Source organism: Hermetia illucens, chromosome 1, assembly GCF_905115235.1.
Source record: "Hermetia illucens chromosome 1, iHerIll2.2.curated.20191125, whole genome shotgun sequence".
Lineage (NCBI taxonomy): Eukaryota > Metazoa > Arthropoda > Insecta > Diptera > Stratiomyidae > Hermetia > Hermetia illucens.
Genome location: NC_051849.1, coordinates 88,648,818 through 88,663,925, shown reverse-complemented (window position 1 = coordinate 88,663,925; position 15,108 = coordinate 88,648,818). Strand labels below are relative to the sequence as shown.

The following is a 15,108-nucleotide window of genomic DNA, read 5'->3' as shown; positions in this document are numbered from 1 at the left end:
ACATTAAAATCCGGTTGAACGAATTCAATATAAGCCGCCCATATACGTCCTTATATTAAATTTGCTTTCAACCCATTGAACAGATGTGATTTTGGCATTACAGTAGTAAGTTCTAGTCTCTTGATCCCCGGCTTTGGGTTCAGGTGTTAGTTCTGTGGGTGTTTATGCTTGCCCTGTCCATCGGAAAATACCCTAGTATTCCATATAATACAGCTTAATTGAATCCTGATTAATAGAGTATTGTGTAGTAGGAAAAAAGTATACATGGAAAACAAGTAAACAAATCAAAAAGTTTTCTGATTTATTCCGCAAATAATTTCGCTATTTGAAAATGACGCAAACAGAAAACAGACTAATTCGAAAACTTATTTCGTTAGGATAACAGCACTTGCATTCACAACAAATTAAGGATTATTTTAAGATAGTGGCGGACTATATTCCTCTCTTAGTTTTTTTATAAGATCCCGGGTTTCTGTGATTTCCGCTTCTAATTGCTTGACTGAAATAGAAAATATTGTAGTTACAAAAATGCAGGATATCAGGATATTATTTAGAAAAGTATTTTAACATCGTGAAACTAACAAACGGACTCTGTGTTCGTCCTTTACTAAAAGGACGACCTTTAATTTTCTTTTGATTAAATGAGGACAGGATTTTATGTTCACTAAGCAGATCAGATTTTAGAACCAAGTATGTAGACTGGCAGGACTACCCTCTTTGGTAGCGAGTACAATGGGCCAACACGGCCTGAGTGCTCAGAAGCTGTAGCTTCTCCCCACCACACACACCCTCTTTGGTAGGCTCAAACCGCAACAATGAGTTAAAGCCTTGGTCGCATACGAGTAATTCTCGTAGATGCCACTCTTAGAAGGTATTTCGAAAAGGAGGCAATCAAATGGGTGAAACCGAGGAAAGTAACAGGACTTGATGGCATCATAACTGAGGTCTGAGAAGCGCTGTGTTAAGGTGTCCTACCAGAATCGGAAGAGAGAAGCTCGAAGTGAAGTAGGTGAATCAAAAACGTTTCGTGTCCTCCGTTAATATCATGGAGATTGTCATGCGGGACATCCAACATAAAACGCCCTGCAGACTGCTTTATGCAACAACACTGATCTAGGAAAACTTTTAGAAAAGTGTAATGATCGCTTCGTGTGATTACCTTGATTTTATTCGGATACCCATTTGCGGTTGGGTCGACTGGTATCGGACACCCAGTCGCGGCACAAATCCTTCATATGCTAAATAGTGATTTGGAAATCTTTCTATCCCACCCAAAACTAGGTTTATAACCAGAAAAATGATGAACCCGATCTAAATGAGCCGACCCTGTTACTGAAAAGGGCCACAAGTCTTTTGTTAGGCGCATTACACTGTTTGCCAAAATTGCCTTTTCAATGACCCCTCCATGCGGCGTTTATAGACTTTCGCGAATCTGAGAGCGCCATTCAGAGGTAAAGAGCGCGCAGAATCTTTGTTGAAGTAATTTCTACCGAGTTCCCTTCCTCACATTCGTTACATATGCAGCATGCAGCACATTCGTTTCCATATGGTGTTTAAGCGGCGGTATCTACCAGGCTTTTCATGACGCATCTTCTTACAGGACTGTAAGAACGCCACTCTAGAGACCAAGCGTTCTTCCCTCACAATTTTCACCTGCCGATTTCAGGTGGCTACTCTACACCATCTGCCTGGATATGGAACGGATTCGAATGGTGTAAACCTGTCATTTTTGTCGTAACCATTTTTCTGTTGCCAATAAAATGACATATATTTTCGCCTCGATATTTCTGTTTTTATTTTTCCGTGAGGTTGGGCCTGTTCCATACTCAGGTATAACCCAGAGTACAGTCAAATTTCCATAACTGACCTGCTGGTGACGATTATTAAATTTGTAATCCCAAAAACACCGTCGCCATTTGTCAACCATTCAAGCGGTTAGAACGCTGGGCTGTAGTTATGGAAGATCGTGGTTTAAATCTCACTGGTGGCAGAGGAATTGTCATCGTGACTGGATGTCGAATTCCAGTAAACTTAGCTGTAAATGAGTACCTGAGTCAAATCTGGGTGAGTGCAATGCTGACCACATTGCCTCCTACAGTATACTGTGATGTATACGGTCTTGAATAAAGTTCTCTAACACACTGCAAGGCACTGATCCAACAGAGATTGTTGCGCCAACGGTTATTATTATTGTTCTTCTTTCTTCGATATTAAGATAGAGTATGTTTTCTCTCGGCCAAATCTGGTCACTATATGATCGTCAGGTATCAGAGCCCTTGGTGTTTACCAAGGGATTTCCAGATGGATCCAGGACAGTAGGATTGGTCGCCTTGCTATGTTTCAATGGCATGAAATCTACATGCGTCATTAGCTGCTTTCCATTATACCCTTACTTATACTTATACCTTATACTTTATTTATTGAATGGTTGTTCAGTTCAGTACTCTGAGAAATTTAGGACATATGAACAGTCACAGTCTCACTGAGACTGTGTTTTGGTTTCATTATCATCACTTTAAGGTAGTGCAAGTGATAAGCCCACAGCAGCGGGATGGTACAAAGGCGAACGCAAACATACACGACGACTGGAACTCGAACCCGGGGGTAACGAGATCAAGAAGGTGCCCCTCAACCATCTCGACCACCGCAGATTTAGGGTAGCTTCGAGGGCGTAGTACTCATTGCTCCAGTAATACTTGGCTTTCATGAAAATTCAATTTCGTTGTGTTCCCAGGTATAGGATCAGATCAATCTGAACGATTTCTGATACTGTTCCCAAATATGATGCTTGTACGCTAGCTTGGTGACGAGGTGAATTTCTAAACAACCCGTAGCTGCCCCACCTAACGTTTCTAGTGAACATAACTAGTCCAGTCTTTCCAGTGTTTCTCTTGAGTCTGTTAGGAGCCACCAATTGTGGATTATCTGCAGAGTTGCGTTCAACCGGCCCATACTGTGCGCAGTTGCAAACACACGTCCGACTAATATATTAATCTCGCTCTACCCCAGCATGTGAAGAATCAGACTGATTAATAGCGGATTTTTCCCTGGCTGTCTTACTGGACTGAATGGGACTATCTTTTTCTCAAAATTTCCCATGAGCTCACGGCGTGCTGTCTCCGTGGATAACGTTTTCTAGTAGGTATGTTACCTACAGTGGAGCTGTTACTTAGGAAAGTATGTATCCGTTATGAACCTGTCTACCAGTATAATCTCGGATACCACCTTAATGGGGTGCGGTAGTCTGTTGACTCACTGCTCTACTGAGATTGCGCAAAAGACATAATGTAGGAATCAAATGTTTGTAACTCTCCAAGTGACAAGCAGTCACTATTACACGCTGCCGAGGTATGGAGACTCATGCTGGACGCAGCAGCCTTCTGTTACAATAGACTAAACTTATGTCTGTAAACATAAACGTTAGTCAAATTAATCTGCAGCATGCAGGAAGAGGTCCTTTCCCTGGTAGCAGACTGGAAGTTACAGAATAGCCTTTATATAGTTCTAGTACAAGAGCTATAAGCTCGGTTTAACAAAGCTTATAGTACTGAGGGATACTCAACACCGATAGCCTGCGTCTTCATGTCAAAATTGTTTTGCTCCCAGGTCGTAATTGTAGCTGTCTTACACTGTCAGACTAATGGCAAGGGGAAAAACGTTTCAGTTGCTTCTACTTTCTCATCATGTGATTCTTTGTATGTCCTGTCAACGCAAGAGCTTAGGGATCTGCTAGTGTATGCAGAATCAAGTGGTCTTGAACTCTTAATAGGTTGTAATGTAAACGCTGAATATGGAGGAGAGAAACTATTTGATTTTATTACTTCATCTGGTCTCATAACTGCATTGCGCATGGCCTCTACGTTCATGAGACCAAGAAGAAGTGAACTAATTCACCAAACATCTGCATCTGCAAAGATGTCAGAGTTGATTAGAGACTGGCAAAAGGTTGACGGAAACCACTGATACTTACAATTTAGTCTGATTAGACTGTAATAAAGAAACTCAAACGCAGGAGAACGGATAGGGGAAAGTTCCATGAATTTGTTGGCTGCAAAAAGTGGAGCTCCATAGGCAATTAAAAACTCCCTTGGGGCTGGAAAATCAGTTGGGAGCTGTGAATCGCACACTTTTAGAGCACTTGAGGGGGCCGTCTTATTACCCGAGGCAAACGCGGTAAAACGGTGCCTTTGTGGAATCGATAACTGCAAAAACTCACCAAATCAACCAGAGGACTTCTGAATCGTGTCTGTAAATGCAATGAGAATGAAGACTGTGTAAACTTCTGGAACTCATAACGCGATTGTAACAGGCTCGTAAAACCTTCCAAGCGAGACTCCTTTAGAATATATTGTAAGGAACTAGGAGAGAAGGCTGTATAGAATCTTAAAAAGGGATGAGTCGGCTATGTTGGACTCTCTTGGAAAACCGGATCGAACTTTCACGAATTCCAGATTGGAGTCTGTACAACCTCTCTTGCAGGTAATATTGTAAATCATCCGTGATGAGCAGTCGACGGAAGTGGGAGAGATAGAATTGACGATTTCTGAAAGGGAATTGGAACTTTGCAAGGGTTGTGGCTTTGAACATTTCAAAGCACCTGGCATAGACGGCATCTAACCAACCAGTTCTAAGTGATTGAACTCTATTTCTAGATTCATCGTTCGTCATTTTGGCGTAGACGGAAATAGAATCTCCGATGCCCTAGCAGAAGCGGGTCCAATTTCGTACATGCCCGGACCATTGTTTAATTCTGCTATCATAAGCCCAGATCAGGCATTTGATAGAGCCAAACGGCGAAACCGATCACGACGAGCAGATCACGCTTGTGAACGGGACAAAGGCTGAAGAAAAAGAAGAAGATCATAAGCTGAGAACATTGGACATTCTAACTGGTCATAACCCACTAACTGAACAGGTGATACTTGATTCTGCCATCTGGAAGCAGAACATTTTCATGTGAGTGCCCCATTTATGGACGCTTCAGAAATGATATCTTCGGTGCTGATGAACTCGAGCCACAGCAGGTAGCACCACTCACTTCCACTATTCAGTGATACGTAAACGTTTCTAGGAGATTTCGTGGTGTGTTTGTGGCTTTGCCTTTCCAGTCCTTTTAGTAAAAAGGAAGTTAGCCTAATAGGTTACCAGCTTTTGCGCCCATGGGGGTGGGTGGCCCTGATTTGGGAACAAAGATCACCTTCACATTACGCCAGATAATTGGAATTGGCTTTTGCCAAAATGTCGGTGGAGCTCTCGTCCTGTAAATTAACCTAGGTTACTCAGTTGCTGATAACATTTTTCGAAGTTTTATGAGTCTTTTTGTACCGATTCCACCCAACAGCTGAAGGAAACTTCAGAGCTTGGTTGAGGAGTACCCTTGTCTTTCTCTTCTGTTTTGCAAAGTTCGAGTTCTATCATGGTGTTTGGCCCTTTTTTGGTCGCACTGAGCAGACAGCTCTGTTCGAAAGCTTCTTTCATACTAGCTGTGGCCAGGTGGGTTGTTTTTTCAGTTCCGGCAATGGATTTGCGGTTCCCAAGGATCATCACTCTAGGCGCTCAGTTTCGAGATTGTAGCTACAATATTAAAGTTCATACTAAAGCTGTGTCTTTCTGTGTGCGAGATTGAGTTTTCAAATTGAATTATGGATGAATTATTTGTGATTTTTTTTCCATAAACGACACTTACTTTTCCCAAGCTGCTTCCTCTTGTCATGGCCATATCCCAGTTTAGGTGGCGAACCACCAGCACACTTACATCGTGTCCCTTTGTGGTGAGTACTTGGATCGCGTAGCCTACTTTGAATTCTGCGAGTAACTGTTTGTAAGTATTCTAGATCACGCCATTTTAAATTGTGTATGCCTTTCTGCAAAATTTTGGCGCAGACTTTCTCTACGCGAGATTTAGTTGCACATTCACAGGTATGGACCCTTGTGTTCTCCTTGCTGGATTTTAAACATTTAAAAATTTTCCGAATATACTTAAGAACTTCATCACTTTTGCAGCAGCACTTTGCATTTTTATCACAAACTGAACATTTTGTGTTTATAGAGGTCTCCAAAGTCTGCATCAAGTGTTCAATCGATGACCGAAATTCTGTTAAGTGAGAGATTGCTGCGTTTTGCTTCATGAAAATCTCATGAAGGTCCACATTTTGAACTGGACACTCGGTTAACGTTCCTAGGCGGTTGCTAGGATCACTCATTTCTCCATCGGTAATTGTCTTCTGGTGGACTTCTGTGCCACATCTAAGCTGCCGAGATGTTTGTTTCTGCTCTTTTAAGTGATCGATGGTCTCAGTAATATGCTGTATGCGAGTAGTGTATCCGTGGTCATTCTTCTTGATGCTTTGGATACTGTTTGCGTTTTTGTAATCGCTAATTTTTTCGTCCGGCATTTCAACTGCTGTGCTTTTTGCTGGTTTGTAAAATTCGAATTGATTTCCGTTCAACTCATCACTGGCTTCTACTCCCAGGTGCCAGTCCTTGAGCTGATCGCTTTTCGAGTCCAACATTTGACCGATTTGCTTCGTTTCATTGTGAAGGTCTTTGATCTGCTGCAGCCAATCATTCCAGTCTCCTTTTGTCGGTGTTTCTGGGCATTTGGGCTGTATACCCAGCGAGATATTTGGATCTTCCGGACATTTCCCCAAGTCGTCTTGCATTACTTTTAGATTTCTTCTGTGCTCTAAGTTGGTCCTCCATTCACTTTCAAGAGTTTCAATCCTTAATGCTAGAAGCTCCTGCAGCCTTCTATTTTTGGAATTTGATTCGACGGCTTGTTCCCTCTGTTTAGCGTAATCTTTCATTATCGGTATACATTCAATTTCTTTTTGAAGGCATTGGACTGTTTGCAAGGTACTTGCCAGCTTCGATTGTAGCATGTTCATTTGATTCAGGTGGTTTTCCTCACGTGTGCGGAGAATTTCCGACTGTCCCTTCACGGTGATCAATTCGCTTTTCATCTCAGTTATCCTATCGATCCAGTCTAAAGATAATTGGTTCTTAGTATCGTTAGGCGGAACACGAATCCCTGAATGTCTTACTTCTAATGAAGTGTCTAGTGAAGCTTGCTCCAATTCGGGAGTTTCTAACATATCGCTCTTGACAAAAGGAGGTCCAACGTGTCCAACATGTAATGTTTTGAACGAGCTTAGTTTATTTGAGGAATGTTCCTCGCCGTAGTATAGTTTACTAGTTTCTAGAATGGCATTCTTTTCATAAAATCCCATGTTTAAATCTTCACTATTATTATCAACGTGACGAACTATTGGAAGAACCTCTCTAAATTGATGGATGATTTCCTCCATTCTGCAAGGCATTAACTCTGGTACACAGAAAATATTGGGAGCTGATTGGCTTTGTTTACTGCTTCGCAAGACTCCTTTTCTTCTTCTTTGTTGCTCTCCGCCGGTTTGATGAACTTCAGTGTCAAAAAAGGGAGTGTTTAATAATTCGCCTCCAGTATCGATGCGATATTGCGCAATAACACTGCTTAGCTTTGATTTACGCTTTTGCGAGTTTTCTGCTCCATTACAAGTTGTGTTGAAAATATTTCTATCCTTACCGTCGGTAACTACTTTGACGTTTTGCTTGAAAAGCTCTCCATTCTCTGGTATATCTAGAGTAGGAATATCCGCATGTTCTGGTCGCGATGTTGATTCCTCTTTTACCTCTCTGTCCGAGACCTCAATTACCTTTGTTTGGTCTTTCTTATTATTGTTTAACTTCACGCTCTCTCTCGAACTGTCAATTTTCCGGGGAATAACAAAAGGCTTTTTCGAGAAGTCCAAACTTCCAGGCGGGTATCTAACCCATATCTTTTCAAGATTATGCACTTCGCTACGCTTTTTCTTGGTTTTTGTTCGGAAGGTTTTCTCGTCGCCGCTCTCAAAGTCTCGCTTTGAGGTTGCCAGTGCTGCTTTTCTAGATATTAGTATATTATTACCGCGCATAGCTTCACTCGACCCCTTCCGACCCGGCTCGACATGGGCTAATTTATTTCCGAGGCAACTTTCACCGATTTGGCCGCAAAATGCATTTGTTTCCTTTTTAGATTTTCTTTTAAGAAGTTGGACTGCAGATGGTGATGTTATACCACCGTTAGGATTCTCATACTGCCTTAGTTTGCCATCTCCAAGCTGCGATGTTTTTGTAGCGGGATTATGTTTATCGGAACTAGTTTTATCAACAATTGAAAAGGACTCAACTCCTGGCCCGTTCGACTGTTTACTTATGTCGAAAGCACACCCTCTGTTGGCGTGCTTATCTGCCATTGAAGAACTTCTCCCTACAGGACGTAGATTAGTCAACTTTGATATATATTCAAGCAGATTCTGTTGCTTTCTGTAGTTCCTGCCTAAAAACGAATACTTTGGTCTTATCCTCTCCCCCATTTTTCGGTTTTTCTCTTCGCATTGTGTGGTCACAGAGATGTTCCGTGTTAATACCAATTTGGTTTGTTGTTCAGCTAAAATTTTCCACGTAATTTGTGGAGTCTTCGAAATCTTTCCGTCAAATTTGAAGAAGGCTGAATTTGGAGTAGGAAATTCTTTATCTAAATTCCTGCTTTTACTCCAAAAGGATGGAATGGAAGTGCTGGAGGTACTTCTCAGCATTGGTGGTGCCTTTTCTCCATCGAATTCGAGACCCCACGAAAAATGTATAGAAGGGATTGATTTCGAAAGGAATTCATTAGGCACAGCTAATTTCTGATTTGTTTTTGCATTCACAGATGAACTCTCCGACGAGAACATCCCGTATGCGGGCGACTTAATAACAATTAAAGATGGATCGTCAGTAGCAGGATAAAACACCGTCGGAGAGATTTCAGACTCGATTTCCGAAGTTTCTGGAGGATTTGGTTCAGAACTTTGTGCGCACTGGGAATCAGTTATAAGTGGGGCAGATGACGTGTAATAGATTGAAATGGAGTCGTCAGTTACATTTTTGGTTTGATCAAAGAATTTTGTATCGCTGTTCGCTCGGATCATTTTAATAGGGTTACATGCATTTGGAGGTAAAGGCTTAGTCACTAAAGCTGGCAGCCTGGTGGCATATTTGCGCAAAACCTTGGATATAACTTGTGAGTTGGAAGGATACTCGTTGATTGACGATGTTTTACTTGTAATGGCTCTCTTCATATCATCGATGTAGTTCTCTATTTGAATTGCAATTATGCGGGCTTTGTTCACATATCTCCTCAGGAGTTCATTATTCTTCCTTGCACGTTCCCTGGCTGAAGTAGCTGCCTGCAGAACGTGCTCTTTGTGAATAGATTTAGCAACTGTTGTTAACAGTTTGTTTTGGAGGCTTCTTACTCGCTTTAAGGACTGTTTTGCGCAAAATTGTTCTGAAGAGCTACAAGGGAGCCTTTGGCTGTCATAAAATGCAGACTTAATTTTTAACATTTTAAGCTCTAAGGCCCTTATTTTGCGACATTGTTTCAAAACCTTACGTTCTTTCATTCGCCTTTTCTGCAAAGTCGCATTTATGGGCTCAAACTGAGAATTAAGGACCATTCTCTTATATTGAATCTGCTCGGAAATTATATCAATTTCAGTCTTTATGTCAGCTATACGATCTTCAATGGCTTTAATCAAGTCGTTTCCAATAGCTTCAAATGATTCTGAAGGGAATGAAGGGAAGGGTTGATTTAAATTGGAACCCGATAAACTTGTAACACTATCCGATGTCGTTGCTGGAGAGGTTATATTTGAATTATATTTTGTAAAACCAGTTACGCAGCTGTCGCCGACTAACGCTTCGATTCTCCATAATCTACTGCGGATTTGATTGCTGGTTTCAAGAATAGTCCGGTTGTATTGACGTAGCTTGCGCAGTGATTCCCGATGTTTATTGACAACTTCTGTTAGAGGGTCTACGCAATTATGCTCGCTTCCCATTGAATTCATTCCGTTGACCAACTGGTTATGAATATCAAGGTAGGCTTTTCTGCAGATGTCGATTAATCTTGCTTCATTCATTTCGGAAATCAAACGATCGCACTTGGTATTCCACAGGTCTTCTCCAGCGCTGTTTCTCTAGAATTCAAAACGAAAAATATAGTACTTCTTTTCGTCTAGTTTATAGAAAAATATTTAAAATTGTAACCGGATAGATACATCAACCGAAAATGCATTTGTTAACCGTCACCGGGAAGAGGTTCTTCGTGAGTGCAGCACTGCCCAGTATGTATCATTCTCCCGTTCCGTTGCTAATACATTCATCGTCGAATCAGTCGTTCCGACTTTCTTTGCCACTGCAGCTAAGTATGTTTGTAGTGGCATCAATGATAACGTTATTCAGGTGGCTGTGAAGATAGTTTGTCAATATTTCGATCTTTAGGTCCTCTGTTAGCTGCGGTTATTGAGGCATCAGTTTCCCCATATAAGTGTAAGGGAGGGCTTTGTTCTTTGTTCTTTGTGGCGGCTGATCAGAGACAAGAACCACGACTATATTGCCGGTGGTGAAGTCAGCTCCGCGGAGGTACTGAACTGTCTTCGACACAGGTGGCGGCCTGGCACGAGGCTGGCGCGTGCACTTCTTTCATTCTCTGGTTCCGACCACCGGCGAATGAAGACATAGCCTATATGCAAATAGCAGTAGATAATTTACGCATTTGCGGCAACAGTTAGGTGGACATGACTCTCGGATTGCGCCGAAATTTTTCGTAGCGATTTGTTTTCGCTAACATTAGCACTCCCATTTTAAGCGCAGATTTCTTGTATCACCGCCCTAATAGACCTCGCAACTTCTCCGAAAATATCGCAGCATTACTAGGGAAAGTAGTTTCCCCCAGCCCGTATTAATACCACCAGCTCCCCGACCAAGACCCCGAAAGAGTTCGATGATTTTATGAAACAGGGTATTTGCAAACCTTCCAATAGCTGTTGATCATCTCCACTCCATATGGTTCCTAGGCCAACCGGTGAATGGAGGCCTTGCGGAGATTGCAGGCGTTTGAATGCTCAGACAATTCTTGACCGACATCCTACTCCACTCATCCATAACTTTTCACATTCACTGACAAACTGCCGTGTTTTCACGACCTCGGATCTAGCCAAGGCGTATCACCAAATCCCTGCGGCTCCCGAAGACATACCGAAAACGCCAATCTGCACACCTTTCGGATTTTTCGAGTTCATCAGGATGTCATTTGGTTTGTGCTCTGTCCTACGAAACTTAAACTTCTGTCTCGTCTACATGGATGATGTCATGGTCGCCTCTTCTTCCAAATCTGATCATTTGGACCATCTCAAGTGCATTTTTCAATGTCTCCTTGAGGCCGGGCTCGTTCTAAACGTAGAAGGATTCAAATTCCTACAGAAGTAGGTGAAATTTCTTGGCGACATGGTCATCCCTGACGGAATCCAACCAGACCTAGACAAGGTTGAAGCGATCAAAAACTTTCCCCTGCCTACCACGGTGAAGGATCCACGAAGGTTCTTGAGCATGTTAAACTTCTATCGTCCTTTCTTGTCTAAGGCCGGTCATCACCAACCGATCCACAACGATCACATGTCTGGGCCCAAAGCGAAAGACTTCGGCGGTGTTGCGTTATCTACTGAAGCCGTCCAGACGATTGAAACTGTCAAACAACAGCTTGTTGATGCTACCTCTTCATTATATACTTCATATATATACCCTTCAAGGCAGGGCGTTCACCATATTCACAGACCACTAGGCCCTTACTTTCGGCCTTCGTCAGCCAGTTTACCTCTGATATCTAAGGCGTCACAAATCTCGGAGGTCGCAGTCCCCGCTGCGGTCGATTATATGGCAATCGCCGAGGCGCAGAAAGATGACGCAGAGTTTCAGAACCTGAGGGTTAACTTCAAATACAAGTTCGAGGAATTTATTCAATTTATTCCGGCCGATTCTCTCAAGGATCCTTTCTTTCACGAAGTACACGATCTTGCGCACCCAGGCATCAGAACGACGAACCGGTTAGTCACTGGAAAATACTTCTGGCGTCCATGAACAAAGGCGTAAACTCTTGGGCCAGACGGTGCATCGCGTGCCAGAAGTGTAAGATTAACAAGCATGTAAAAAAGAAACTAGGCGTATTCCCTCGGTCGACCAAGTGCTTCCACAGTATCCACCTCGACATCGTTGGCCTTTCGCGAGACTCGTACGGATACAAATATTGCTTCACACTCATTGACAAGGTTACGCGGTGGCCTGGAGCAATACCTCTGGGAGGCATTACGGCACAATGGAGTCGAGAATGCGCGCTTTGGTGTACCAGGAAATGCAGTTTGATTCTACTCCTTTCTCGAACCACTGCATACCATCCAATGGGATGCTGGAACGTTGGCATCATACACTAAAGGCTAGCGAGGGCTAGCGAGGATCCGTTGTGGTCGCGATCCTTACCTTTCATCCTCCTCAGCTTTTGGAAAGCTCACCGAGAGCAGTTCAGGGCCAGCCCCGCGAAGATGATGTACGGGGAGAATCTGGGACTCCCCAAAAAGGCATCCGCGAAGCGTCATTGGCGGAATCACGTCCCGAGTACCTCCATTGAACCGGCGCGGTTTCAGCTGGAGTCGGAGTGACGTTGCGAAACATCGGAGGCAAGAACCACCGACTGCATTGCCGATGGTGAAGTCACCTTGGCCGACGCACAGAACTGCCGCCGACACAGTTGGCAGCCTGGCACCAAGCAGGTGCCGCGTGCTTTCTCCTTCTTCTGGTTCCGACCGCCAGCGAGTGAAGGCGTAGTCTACATGCATACAGCAGCAATTGTCTAGTATTTTTTTCCTTTTTCACTCACAATAGCGGACTTCTTTCGCACGGTATTTGTGGATTTAGTCAGTAAAATAAAGAAAAAATTAAATCAGAATCTCTCAATATTTTCGTTAGTAATTTGGTCACGTGGGTCACGTGGAAACAATAGCAAAAACGCTAATGCTTCATTGTCCACCCTCACTTGATCATCAAGAGGGTTTCTAGGTGGTGTTATAATTCCAAGCTTACATTCGCTCCGCCTTTATGTTCTGACATTAATCGAGGCTGAGGTCAATTTCGCTGATGTGGTCCCGTCTGGAGAGTTTCACGTATGCTTGAGGACAGCTGTCCACCCAAACCAGATACTTCCAACAACTATTTCGTGGAACACTGCTAGTTAGATGATCCGCAGTCCGTTATTGGTGTTTTCATGTAAAATATAGGGGTTGGCGTATCGTCGGTATACGGGCTCGGTCCCTACTTTGCATTTAAAATCTCCAAGAATAATTTTGTTATCATACTTGGGACAGGCTTCGAAGGTCCCCTCTACTCCCTCGTAGAAAATACCCTTCTCCAAATCCGCAGTCTTCTCTATGGGAGCGTGAACGTTAACGAGGCGTATATTTCGAAATTAACCTCGTAAATGAAGAGTGGACAGCCGTTCGCTTATGTGTTCAAAGCCGCAGCAGTAGGCTTCATTTTTTGACTGACTACAAAACCTATTCCGGTCGGACTATATGTGCTTTAGTGGCTCTTCAGGAAAGTGGTCCCTGTCTAGCGCATCTCTTGCAACGCTGTTCCATCAGCCCTATATTGAGACAGCTCCCTTTGTATGCAGGGAGCGCATGTACTACGAGAAAATGTGCATCGTTGTCCATTTTCATTGCGCGGTGCGTCTTTTTGTTGTCAATCTAGTTCTCTAGTTCTTCCTTTCGTAGCTTCGTAACTTTGGTTTCCTGTGTATGATTGTCAGCCTTATCCAACCACCAACCTGAAGGACCAGTTGGAACAATTTGCCCATAAGATGTCCATGACACCTACCGATATTTTCGCTGTACAAGGCCAGAGTTGTCCTGGGACTCTCACGGAAAAGGTTTATTTCAACATGGGGTATAGTTTATTAAACAGATGAATATGTAAATAATGAGGCATTATTTAATAAAAACCTTGGGCAGGCCTTTTATATATGTCCCATGCTTCGGAAAAGTGATTTGAAAAGAGGGAAGAGTTAGAGGTAATAGAAACAGTTGCTGCAGAAGTTTGTGTGGCACATCTCAAGAAAGGATCTCAGAAGTAGTTGTCAAATTAGGCAAATAATGCGACCGCTTCAAAGGTTCAACTAATGATGTCAGGGTCAGTGACTAGCAGTATGATAGTTACTTCTGAGTAACCAAAAAAAGAAAGCTTCCATTAGCTATTAAGACTGTGGCAGCTCTGAATTTATGGGAAGCAACTTCGCGACTAGTAAAAGTGGTCTAACAAGCACCACCTTACACTACCTAGACCACTCATAATCAGCAACGTCGCAACAAGCGGTGTAAACTCTAGGCATGCCTCAAAAAGGAACTCGGAACTTCCGAGTTTTGCCTCCAGGTCAGTCAATTCGATATCGCTATCACTTCATCCGAGCAATAATTTCCCACGTTTCTTCACCTATTGTTTTATCCACGACACAACGGTCGTGATATCGTCCAGGAATTTCTTGATTATACCATTTATTCATTCCTGTTGGAGGCAAAAATTCTTCCGAGAATTCTTCTCTTAAGCGCGACTAATGATTCGTATTCTTAATAAGTGTCCGAATAGCTCAATAGTTATCATAGAACGCCAGGCTGTCGTACGGAAGGTCACAATTCAAATCTCACTGGCGGCAGTTGGATTTGTATCGTGACTTGACAGGGGATACTAGTCGAATCAGCTGTGAATGAGCACCTGAGTCAAATCAGAGTAATAATCACGAACAAGCGCAATGACGACCACACTGCCTCCTACAGGATACTGTAATCCTGAAGTGTACCGTTATGCTCTTGAATGAAGTGCTCCAAAACACCACAAGACCCTGGTCCTATCGAATTGTTGCGCCAAAGATTATTATTATTATTCGTGATGAACCTCAACAGAGACGCAATACACCCGCCATACTTCGAATTTTACTTTTCGGATCATGATAGAGCAATTCGACCCAGCGCACGAGTTCTTCTGGCACTACGACAAGAGCATACCAGATTAGTTCGTGTGGCACACGCTCAAATGCTTTCTCTAGATCCAGAAATACAATGTATAGAGGGCTAAGATTCTCACGTTGTTTTTCCATGAGTAACGGCGTAGCGTCTATTACGTCCGTAGTTCCGCGGTCCTTCATAAATCCGTTTTATCGGTGGT

At 43.0% G+C, this 15,108-nt stretch overlaps 1 protein-coding gene across 1 annotated transcript in view; it reads right to left on the bottom strand.

The window, feature by feature from the left end:
- Positions 1–316: 316 nt before the first annotated feature.
- Positions 317–15,108, bottom strand: part of LOC119654499 — a 51,145-nt gene continuing 36,353 nt past the window's right edge. Inside the window, exons 7-8 of the mRNA XM_038059968.1 lie at positions 5,687–10,040; positions 317–499 (exon numbers count right to left, since the gene is read on the bottom strand). Of these exons, the coding sequence (XP_037915896.1) occupies positions 417–499; positions 5,687–10,040 (4,437 nt within the window). The 3' untranslated portion in view covers positions 317–416. The remainder of the gene's footprint in view (positions 500–5,686; positions 10,041–15,108) is intronic.